A 12,722-nucleotide genomic window follows, 5' to 3' on the forward strand; every position below is an offset into this window, starting at 1 on the left:
TAACATGTACTCTGCACCTAAAGAGGTTATTTAGAAGGCAAAATGCTACTCTGTCATTTGACAAATGTGTCTGTGACCCTTCCAGCAGAGTCACTGGAAGCCCTGTAAAATAATGAAAAGAATAAGTAGAAGAAAAATAAATCAAATACCTTTGTTTTCCTGCAACAATAAGATATAAAAAGTTGTTATACAGTAACAACAGCATCAGCCATTAAGGCATGAACTTAAGGAAACTATAGCATATGTATATGAGAATATATCATATGTAATATCATGTCCTAAATACAGTAATGGGCCTCATTTATCAAAACAATAAAAACTGCCTGTGAATACTTCCTATGGGTAGAGATGGACTGGTGCTTCAGAACACAAGAGGAACTGCTGTTGACTTGATAATGGGCCCCAAAGGACCAGCAGTAGACAATCCCATTTGCATGTGACTTTGGAGTCATTGGGGTGTGGTGATAAAATAAAACTACTCGCCAAGTAACATTGCAAAAAAAAAAAAAAAGATAAAGCAATGATGCAGAATACACTAGTTGAATTAAAAGGCAAGTGCAATGTATAAAGTGGATATTTCCATGATGGGCTGTCCAGGCAGAGATATTTGCAGAGTTATTTATTGTTCTAAGATATTGCGGAAAACTGATTCTATAATGTAACTAAGATTTCATTTATGCTTGGTGTGTAATCCTATTTAGAAAACATAGAGTAACAATAAAGTTCTCTAAGAGTCTCTATCTCTTTGAACCCATCTATTCTTTAATTTTATTAAATATCCCTTCCGACCCATAAAATCCAGTCTTAGTTTTAGAATATTGTATCATTTGAATGTTCTGCTCTGAATTGAATATATATATATATATATATATATATATATATATATATATATATATATATATATATTTTTTTTTACTTTGAATATTATTAAGATGTGTTTGGCAAATATAGTAATATAGATTGGAGATTCCTCTGCAGTTCGCATAGTAGATATATAGGGGATTGTTGTGTTGCTGTAACTGGTTGGCAAATATAGTACTATTATTGGAGATTCCTTTGTAGTTCTTGTAGATCATATATAGGGGATTGTTGTGTTGCTGTAACATAAAACTGTTGGTTCATCAAACAGAAACAGAATTGCGACAATATAACTGAACATATACTGTAATATATATATGATGTTGATCTCCTGATAATGTCCCCTTAAATATGCCCTTCTTTGACTGTAAAGTAAAATAGAAAACATAAATGACTGTTTAACTTTCCTCCATGACATTGTTTGCATATAGAACAGATTTTGCATTATTGCTCTACTTATAAGAATATATTAAGGAACTTATAAACAGACTGGCACATTACAAACTTAAGGTTCTTTGGTGAAGAATGAAAAAAACAGTATTTTATTGAAAAAAATTGAAAACTTGTTTTTATCTGTTGATCCTTTGGATTCTCTCGCATAGAAGTGAGAGGTATTGAGTGAGCTTCACCATGGCGACAATAGCGATTCCACCTATCATCATACATGTCGGCCAAAATAATGAATGAAATAATACATTAGAACTGTACAGTTTGGTCAAAATGACATTCTTTTGATTTCCTTCTGGGTCGTAGAAACACGAAAAACGTTGATGTTTTCGGAAATTTTCCATTATGATATTGACAAGTGACAAAGAGTCTTCAAAGTTTTTTCCACACCTTGGTATATATGAGCACTGAAATGACAAAAAAGGACAAAGACACAAATTATACAACGTTTGTGGACATCTTTTATGGGCAAGTACATAGAGCAGGGGTAGTGAACCTTGGCTCTCCAGCTGTGGCAAAACTACAACTCCCAGCATGCATACTTGCTCTGATGTTCTTGGAACTCCCATGGAAGTGAATGGAGCATGTTGGGAGTTGTAGTTTCACAGCATCTGGAGAGCCAAGGTTCCCTACCCCTGCCATAGAGACACCATCTGGGGATACTAAGGAGCTGCATTCACTTCTCTATTGGGCAAACATCGTAAAAAGAAGCAAACACCAAGTCAAAACCCAGCAACTACAAGGAGTCCAGTTAATCTAAGCGCTGTGGCTTTGTCTTTGCACTGTATATCCCTGACATGGGTAAAGAGACTGTTCATCCCACATGGATATCACATTTTGCAGTGTATAATTTCAGAACAAAGCACTTCGTTCTGAATGTATCTGAAACAATGAGTAAATGATAATTACAGTTTAGATATAATTTTTCTTCTTATCCAGTCTGTGCCATCGAGAAACAAATTTTCAAGTTTTTCAGCAGAATCATCTATACATCCCCTGCTGTGTCCCGATCATGCTGTTATTAATAATAAATTAGGTTTAGAAATGAAGAACACTTCAAAGACTCCGCGTTACTAATTCCAGACCATTAATATAAACTTTCCAGAATGTCATGTAAATGAAAAAGGTATACGTGCCTGAAAGTTAAAAAAGTACATTTATGCAAAAGATACTAGAAAGAGATTAATGATTTTCTAATTCTAAACAATTCTGCTGCCAGGGAAGAATGTATGAAATAATTTACACCAGTTTTCTGGTGTGGAAAAGTAGCAAATTTTAGCGAACGTCAAAATGGAATTTTGGGATTTTTGCTGTTTGGCTGCCACTTAAAAAGAATTGAGAAAAGAGAGCTAGTTTAGGTTGGGGAAACATTGATCTGACAGATGTACTAGAATTAAAGGGAGTCTGTCAGCAGTAAATGTGTTGTAAACCTAGTCACAGTAACTTGCAGAGGTGATTCTAGAGTTTCCAAATATGCCTCTGTTATTCAGGTTTGGTGACGGAGAGGGATCGATGACAGCAATGGACATTAGCAATGGTAATGTGAATGTACCCTTCCAAATACTGATATAAAACACTGTCCAAAATATGTAAATAAAGCCTCAAGCATGGTCCACATGGGCAGGGACGTACGCAAGGAAGTGGTTTCACAGTTAAAACTCAGGCGAACTATGATCCCGCAACCAATGAGCTCTTACCAGCAGGGGCCAAGAGTCAGTGGTGAGTATGATCAGGGCCGGCGTCAGCACACGGCATAGTCGGGCAAGTGCCGGGGCCCACAGAGCCTCTGGGGGCCACAGAGCCTCTGGGGGCCCCCCGGCACTTGCCCGCCCCAGCACTTGCCTGTCCCGATTTCCGATGAGCTGAATACATAGGCGATTAAGGCAGGAGCTGTGAGCTCAGCTCCTGCTTTAACGCTGCGGCCCGGCTTGCGTGTGTAGGTGCGATGACGTCATCACATCGCGCCTACACATGCAAGCCGGGCCGCAGCTTTAAAGCAGGAGCTGAGCTCACAGCTCCTGCTTTAATCGCCTATGTGAATGGAGTGAGAGCGGAGAGAGGAGCGTCGGGGTAGCGATGGAAGGTGAGTGTAAGTGTTTGTTTTGTATTAAATATTAAGGTGGAACATAATGAAGGGGGCCCATGAAACTGGGGGGAAAATGAAGAGGAGGGGGGGGGGAACGGCATGATACTGGGGAAGATGAAGGGGGTTGGGAGAGTGGCATGAAACTGGGGACAGTTATGGAGGGGGCCCAATGAAACTGGGGGGGCAAATGGGGGGGGGGGGGAACGGCATGACACTGGGGCAGATGGGGGGGTGGAACAGCATGACACTGGGGCAGAGACGGGGGACATGAAACTGGGCAGATGAAGGGGGAGAACGTGATGAAACTGGGGACAGAGATGGAAGGGGGGACATGAAACTGGGGGCAGAGGAAGGGTGTATATGAAACTGGGGGAGAGATGGAGGGGGGGCATATAACTTACGGGTGACTGTAGGAGCACATGATAAATGAATGAGAATGGGCGGAGTCAACATAAAAGTGGGTGGGGCCAAGTTTGCCGCAGCGCGCACCGCACATTTTGCCCCTCTTTCTACTCTTTAAAAATTGGGAAGTATGGCGTTGGTGACGCCACACTCCTGCGTGATGTCACTCGCTTCATCTGTGACGCACAGTGTCTCGACTCCCCCGCCTCCTTTACAAGGGGGCCCACTGAGGCTCTGTCGCCCAAGGCCCCATAAAAACCTGGAGCCGGCCCTGAGTATGATTCTCAGTTATTACTGCTCCTAGAACTCCCTGCCCCCCTGTGCAATAATTTTGCTCTGCCATAGGTGCTAGGACCAGAGCAGAAGTGCAGAGTCCTACAAGCGGTAAATTCTGAGAATCATACTCACCACTCAGTCCCTGGTCCTCTACTGTGTGGGCTCAGGGCTTTATCATGTGTGGGACCTGCAGACTTAATAATCTAAGTGAGCTGGGGAATCTATACTGTATGAGAGCTGGGGACACTATAGTGTGTGAGATATGGGAACACTACAGTGTTTGTGACTTGAGACCATTATACTGTATAGGATTTGGGAAATTATATTGTGTGAGACTTGGAGGCATTATACTATGTCATGGTACACTATAATGTGTGTGTGGGAACTCCCCTGCAATATGTCTGTTCCCCACAATAGCACACTCATATCCCTGCAATATTATTCCCCCCCTCCTCTTGAAAATCCAGGACATAGTGACCATTGGTAACCCACTAAAATGTACTAATAGTGGGGATGAAATGTAACCAAATCTCATCTACGTACTCTGCTAAAAATCATCACTACAAAATGACCTGCGCTGTGGGTTTTAAGGGGCATAATTTTAGGGGGTGCAGTGGTAGCAGTTGCCACCTGGCCTGCCACATAAAATTCCTATTATAAATTTGGCATTGGAGCCCAAGAGCTTAACGTGACGCTTCTAATGGAGCATGTTAATTTATGTTGTTGGGTTTCATCGTGGCATTCAACCTTTGCAAGCAAAGATAATAAAGAGAAAAAAATAAAAAGATTCATCATTTGTCCAGCGAAGAAAAATTATTTCTTTGAAAGCAATTTTCTTGTGAATGTGTTAACTGTTTGCCTGGCACTTTACCATTTTACTTTGTATGTGGCATCCTGTTTTAAATATTTAGAAAATCCAGCCATTGTTCTTTCCAAATTCTGCCAACAAACTCAGTAAGCTGCTGCCAGCCTCATTTTCTATTCCCTCTGCTGCTTTCTTCTTCTTCTTCGCCTGCATGCGTATCTTTGAACAGCCTGGCTACAGCTTCCTTATATATTTCTGCTTAAAGCCCTTCAACTCCCAAATCATTTATCTCAAAGACAACACATTTAGCAATAACACTGTCCACTGTAGGAGGAGACGGAAATCACCGACTAGATCCTTTTCTACACAAATCACTTCCATTCTCTGTACTGATCTTAAGGCTTAAGCTTATGTTCTGTGTACTTTAAGAGTCACTTGCAATTTAGCAATACCATGGACCGTAAATCACATGACCACGGTCAGAGCTTTATCCTCTAGAAGTAACAGAATGAATGACAGCAAGCAGAGATCTAGAAAACCGTAAGGAATTGATGCAGAAAGTATATTGGAAAATTGTATAGCTTTTTATTGTAAATTTGTTTGTCAATATTGGTCTGAAAGTGGCCAACCCCTTTAAGTATATTAAACACCATGTTTCCATTATTAGCCAGTAACTGCTATTCTATGGACTAAGGACAGACCAGCGTTTTTTCTTTGAGTAGTTGGTCCTTCCATCTGATTTCCATATGTCTCTACATAACTTAAGGGGTTTCTTTTGCTTTGCTAACGGGTGGCAACGGCAATTTTCCTAAACCTGACTTTGGATGTTAGTCTATTGTACTTGTTCTTGTGTATTTTGTGTTTGGTATGTTAAACCCTCTTCAAATGTAAAGCACTATGGAATCAATGGTGCTCTAATAATGAATAATAATACTACTACTAATAATAATAATAATAAGAATAATTGGTCTCCCAGTAATAGCAAAGCTACAGCAAGAAATACTGCTGTCAAAGGATTGTGTGTACAGATAAATGTTTATTAGGTGTCACAAAGAATATAATGAATAATCCTTAAGGTTAAGGCCCCATGTAGTGGGCCACAACAAAAAAGCGCCGCAGGAAAAATTTGGCAGTCATGGTTAAAGGGGTTGTTCTATTAAGGACTTTTATTACTATCCACAGGATAGGGAGTAAGTGTCAGAACTCTGGGGTGGGAAGGGGAGATGTTGCTACTGCCTGTACCCCATTAATCAGGAGTATGGGGGACTAATATTCTCCAATGCTTCCTCCATTTGAAATAAGCTCCAGGGCATGTGCGAGCCCAGCTCTCCATCTCCTGCTATGGGTCTGCCGGGGTTGCACTCTAAGGCAGTGTCGGAAGCCCCGTAGAAGTGAATGGAGTGTTGATTACAAAAGTGCACTAACTTCTGGTCCACTCCTTATCACTGGGAAACATCGCAGTCAGCCTTTCAGTGATCTGACACTTATCCCCATCCTGTGAATGGGAGATAAGTGTCATTAATGGCACAACCCTTTTTAAGCCTTTCTTCAACTCTGGTTCAGTCCAATGTCATGGCCCAATTTCTAAAAGACCCTGTCCAAGGCTTGTTGGTACATTACACACATAGGCATCCAGCAACTGACGTATATACATTACTAGTTTCTACTACATACTGCTTACCCCTCCAGGGGCATACTGTGCTTATACTAGCACACAATGGTAGTGGTGTAAATTTGCATCTGCATAAACCATAAAATAAGGCTCCAATACTTAAAAAAATGAAAATCCCAATTATACCTTTAGAATACCATCTGACTGTAATATTTCACACCACATTTTCCCTTTGGTGTAAAATAACTCCACAAATGCATTAAGTTGTACATTCCTAATATTGTATAAGTAGGTGGGCCAATAAATGTGCGGGAGAATGAACATCTGACTAACCAAACTTTCTATTTATTATGCAAGCTTTTATCTAGAATGTAAGTGTGTTTACTGACCTTCAGCTGGTAGGGCCATGTGCATCTGTAATTACAAATCACTATGTTGTGTCCTAGTGCTGCACAACAGGGGAACCCCAGCGACATTACCGGCAATCAGGTATTTGGTCAGCCATGTCTTATACACCTGGTATGATAGTACTTAACATGCTGAGCATTTGGCATGCCATAGATTAACTCTAGCTGAAATGCATTTGCAGGTGCAGAGTTTATAGACCATGTATTGTATATTGTTATGGCTGTTAGAGAAGTACAGTATAACAATTCTCAGATAGCTTGGTTAAAAGAGCTACACACACTTAAAATCATATATAATGCACAAAACTTCCAGGAACACTATACATGAACCTTATTGGAAGTGACCCGCGGTTCAGTCTAAAATCAGTAGACAATGCTAGCCGTCTGGGGTGATCTATAAATTATAAAGACTACTTGCGACATGACTGTGCAGCCTGTAGTGTAGAACTGAATGGGAAAATACAAGAAGTCCCTTAAGTTACAATATTATTAGTAGGATCATCCTACTAATATTATAAATGTAAAGATTGGATGTTTGTTACTCAATCATGTAAAAACGGCTCAACAGATTTGAAATTTGGCACATAGATAGTTTGTAACCTTGATTAACACATATGCTACTTTTTATCCCGGTAAATGACATGGCTTCATCACTGTTATGAATTTATGTTCACATACTATATTAAGCTGCTCCTGCAGCAGCTTATCTCAGTTTCTGATAAAGCCAGGTCTGTTATCTCTCTATGTAAACACACAGCTAACCCTCAGTCCACTGTGTACTTGCAGTTGCATATTATCTGATATGCTCCAGGCAGTGCTGACACACTGGATGGGAAAACACCTTTAATCCAAATTGGCAGTTTACCAAATTTTAAACATGACAGGAAGAAGAAAATTCTAAAACAAAGTACACTCATTATATGGCTTTCCAGCGAGCTGCTGAGATGCTGGAACAATTACGGGCACAGTGCGAGGAACAAGTTCAGTGGCAGGCCAGCTTGACAGCTGCTGAAACGCTGGAGCAGGCGGATTATCAACTCCAACAATACGCTCATTATATGGCATCACAACCAGCTGCTGAGATATCGGAACAATCACAGGCATGGCGCGAACAAGTTCAGCAGCAGGACAGCTTAAAGGGGTTGTCCCATCACAAGGATCCTATCTATACTGCTTGTTAATGTGGATTTAAGACTTTTCCTAAATACACTGCTTCAGCAAAACTGCTTTGTTTGTCCACCATCTTACTTTATTCAATTCTTTGTGGCCACAGCCCTGACTTAGCTGCTCATGAGTCAAGTGATGTATCTGCTGCTCTCAGGGGGGGAGGGAGGAGGGGCTAAGTGCAGGGAGCGAGCCTGTGTATCTAGCTATTCATGTGTCTACACCACGTGACCTAGGTTCCTGTTAGCAGATAGAGGAGAGGAGCTGCTTTCATTTCTTCTGTTCTCCCAGTTATCAGGCTAGCTAATTCAAGTGTGTTCATTATGGCAGAGACAGGCAGTCTCTGTATGTAACACAGAATGGAGTTGTTGCTGCCGGTACTTCATAGTCCAATATGGGTGGGCGGAGCTACACATGAATTTGGGGGCGGAGCTAAACGACAGGTTGCATGTGAAACTCCGCCCACCAAATGATGCAAGAAACCAGGAAGAAAGAAGATTTTACAGCAGTAAAGACTGATGAGTATGTGAGGTGGGAATACCCCTTTAAGCACTGCCGAAACTCCAGAGCAGGCGAACCATGGACGGCAGCAATTTCCTGACTATAGGTGGATCATCGACGCCAACAACACACAGACGAAGTCACGGGCAGAGGCTAGTTGTACGATAAAACTACTGTACATGAGACTGGTATCATAACTACTTTTGTATTTTTGACACAAAAGTATCAAATTTTGCATGATTTATTTTCTGGCTATCACATTACTATACTATTTTCCCTATACATGAGACTATAATGCTACGGAAAACTACTAATTTGTTTCAAAAACCCCAAAAGTCATTAAAGATATGGAGAAATGAAGATTAAAACAAATTGATCAGATAGCTATATATATACTGTATATGATATATAATACACATAAAAGTCAGAAAGAGCCTCTGGAGGCTATATATCACTGTCTATGATGGTGATAGGTTCCTGAAAAGTATATACAGTGTTCCCAAAAAATATTGTGGTGTTGTTCTCTGTTAATGTCCAAAGGATGAGCTCACAGGTAAAGAGAGTTACAGCACATATAGTACTGCACTACACTGTAGAGAGGCGCTACTAGTCAGCCAGTCCATGTACTTCACTGATACATGGGTTTTACCAGTGAGAGGTCCATGCCAATTTACTGCAAGCATTGTATGGTAAGTCTGGTTTCACACTATAATGGCTCAGAAGTATTATCACATTTGTTGTCCTGAGGGACCGCTGTATTGTACACAATAAATAATGTGCATATTGTATTATTGAAATGAAAGAAATTTTCTGAGAGAAGTCCTCAGTAGTTGATACCTTTTTTAATGTATTATTGTGTATGATGAGTAGAGGCTGTGTCACCCACCAAATGCATTAGCAGTATTTGTCTTTTCCAAGGATACATTACATCTCATTGTTTCCATAATTATACCTAATACATTTTGTGAAAATAAAATATTCTAATGAATAAACATTATCAGTACGGCGTGGATATATCCCAGAGAATATGTTCTGCTATGCCAATGTGCATAATCGGCCACATTCATTTTATTTTTGTAACTAACTTCCTATACTGTTTTCCTTGTCTCTGCATCTGATTTTTTTTTACATTATTTCATATCATTTTTATTCCAGTGAACCTTATTAGGGAAAAAGCCAGACATAAAAAAGTCAGTGACTTGTGATTTTCTGTACATTTTCTTGTCACTATTTTTTTATTTTAATATTCCTTCATATATAGAACCACCAAGTTGTTATTTGTAGCTGGACTTTAGTATGCATTAAAAAGAAAAGTTACATAATTTTTATTCTTCACTTGCGTTCTTTGAAAATTGCAACATGTCAGTTATACCTGTGGAAACACTGTCGTATTCTGTCTAATAGGAGCAGAAAGTCCACAGAGGAAAATTCTGCAGACTTTCTGTGAAAATCGCTGCAGAAATAATGGAGGATTATGTAGATAATCTGTTTTCCCATAGTCCAAGCAGCAGCACAACGGATGGGGTATTCCTGCCCCTGTGTGCAATTTAGGACAGGTGGAAATTTTAATCAGTCAAATCAATCCTCCCCTATAAGAGGTCAGAGAGACCTCCTCCCCGTGTTAGTTATAAAGTACTGGCCTCCAAAATAATATTCAGAAGAAGAAAGACAATAAGGGAGGGAGACTTGTGCTGCTGTTTGGACTATGGGAAAATAGATTATCTACATAATCCTCCATGTGGCTAGTTTCACTATGAATAAGGGACGCCCTGGTAGTCCCGAAATGCGTCAGTTTCCTAGTAGAGATGAGCGAACACTAAAATGTTCGAGGTTCGAAATTCGAATCGAACAGCCGCTCACTGTTCGTGTGTTCGAACGGGTTTCGAACCCCATTATAGTCTATGGGGAACATATACTCGTTAAGGGGGAAACCCAAATCCGTGTCTGGAGGGTCACCAAGTCCACTATGACACCACAGGAAATGATGCCAACACCTCTGGAATGACACTGGGACAGCAGGGGAAGCATGTCTGGGGGCATCTAACACACCAAAGACCCTCTATTACCCCAACATCACAGCCTAACAACTACACACTTTACACACTCAATACCACCTCTCTGACAGTAGGAAAACACCTTGAAACATGTGTATTTGGCACTTGCAGTGAGGAGAGCTTGTCACCAGCAGTGAATTTGGCCCTTGTAGTAAGTTGAGGTTGGCACCAACATTTGATTTGAAAATCAGGGTGGATTGAGCCTCTAACCAGCAGAGTTTGGGCAAATTCATGGTGGAGGGAGCCTCTAAAAACCCCAGTTTGGACCAATTCATGGTGGAGGGAGCCTCTAAAAACCCCAGTTTGGACCAATTCATGGTGGAGGGAGCCTCTAAAAAACCCAGTTTGGACCAATTCATGGTGGAGGGAGCCTCTAACCAGCCCAGTTTGGACCAATTCATGGTGGAGGGAGCCTCTAAAAACCCCAGTTTGGACCAATTCATGCTGGAGGGAGCCTCTAAACAGCCCAGTTTGGGCAAATTCATGGTGGAGGGAGCCTCTAAAAACCCCAGTTTGGACCAATTCATGGTGGAGGGAGCCTCTAAAAAACCCAGTTTGGACCAATTCATGGTGGAGGGAGCCTCTAACCAGCCCAGTTTGGACCAATTCATGGTGGAGGGAGCCTCTAAAAACCCCAGTTTGGACCAATTCATGCTGGAGGGAGCCTCTAAACAGCCCAGTTTGGGCAAATTCATGGTGGAGGGAGCCTCTAAAAACCCCCGTTTGGACCAATTCATGGTGGAGGGAGCCTCTAAACAGCCCAGTTTGGGCAAATTCATGGTGGAGGGAGCCTCTAAAAACCCCAGTTTGGACCAATTCATGGTGGAGGGAGCCTCTAAAAAACCCAGTTTGGACCAATTCATGGTGGAGGGAGCCTCTAACCAGCCCAGTTTGGACCAATTCATGGTGGAGGGAGCCTCTAAAAACCCCAGTTTGGACCAATTCATGCTGGAGGGAGCCTCTAAACAGCCCAGTTTGGGCAAATTCATGGTGGAGGGAGCCTCTAAAAACCCCAGTTTGGACCAATTCATGGTGGAGGGAGCCTCTAAAAACCCCAATTTGGACCAATTCATGGTGGAGGGAGCCTCTAAACAGCCCAGTTTGGGCAAATTCATGGTGGAGGGAGCCTCTAAAAACCCCAGTTTGGACCAATTCATGGTGGAGGGAGCCTCTAAAACCCCCAGTTTGGACCAATTCATGGTGGAGGGAGCCTCTAAAAAACCCAGTTTGGACCAATTCATGGTGGAGGGAGCCTCTAAACAGCCCAGTTTGGGCAAATTCATGGTGGAGGGAGCCTCTAAAAACCCCAGTTTGGACCAATTCATGGTGGAGGGTGCCTCTAAAAACCCCAGTTTGGACCAATTCATGGTGGAGGGAGCCTCTAAAAAACCCAGTTTGGACCAATTCATGGTGGAGGGAGCCTCTAAAAAACCCAGTTTGGACCAATTCATGGTGGAGGGAGCCTCTAACCAGCCCAGTTTGGACCAATTCATGGTGGAGGGAGCCTCTAAAAACCCCAGTTTGGACCAATTCATGGTGGAGGGAGCCTCTAAACAGCCCAGTTTGGACCAATTCATGGTGGAGGGAGCCTCTAAAAACCCCAATTTGGACCAATTCATGGTGGAGGGAGCCTCTAACCAGCCCAGTTTGGACCAATTCATGGTGGAGGGAGCCTCTAACCAGCCCAGTTTGGGCAAATTCATGGTGGAGGGAGCCTCTAAAAACCCCAATTTGGACCAATTCATGGTGGAGGGAGCCTCTAAACAGCCCAGTTTGGGCAAATTCATGGTGGAGGGAGCCTCTAAAAACCCCAGTTTGGACCAATTCATGGTGGAGGGAGCCTCTAAAAAACCCAGTTTGGACCAATTCATGGTGGAGGGAGCCTCTAACCAGCCCAGTTTGGACCAATTCATGGTGGAGGGAGCCTCTAAAAACCCCAGTTTGGACCAATTCATGGTGGAGGGAGCCTCTAAACAGCCCAGTTTGGGCAAATTCATGGTGGAGGGAGCCTCTAAAAACCCCAGTTTGGACCAATTCATGGTGGAGGGAGCCTCTAAAAACCCCAATTTGGACCAATTCATGGTGGAGGGAGCCTCTAAACAGCCCAGTT

The 12,722-nt window shown here is 42.0% G+C and overlaps 1 protein-coding gene across 1 annotated transcript in view; it reads right to left on the minus strand.

Annotated features, from left to right (window-relative positions):
* Nucleotides 1–1,427: 1,427 nt before the first annotated feature.
* The window catches only part of KCNMB2 (potassium calcium-activated channel subfamily M regulatory beta subunit 2), a 387,128-nt gene continuing 375,833 nt past the window's right edge, over nucleotides 1,428–12,722 (minus strand). The window contains exon 6 of the mRNA XM_075268666.1: nucleotides 1,428–1,712. Within this exon, the coding sequence (XP_075124767.1) occupies nucleotides 1,428–1,712 (285 nt within the window). The remainder of the gene's footprint in view (nucleotides 1,713–12,722) is intronic.

Source organism: Leptodactylus fuscus, chromosome 3 (genome assembly GCF_031893055.1).
Source record: "Leptodactylus fuscus isolate aLepFus1 chromosome 3, aLepFus1.hap2, whole genome shotgun sequence".
NCBI classification, from domain to species: Eukaryota; Metazoa; Chordata; class Amphibia; order Anura; family Leptodactylidae; genus Leptodactylus; species Leptodactylus fuscus.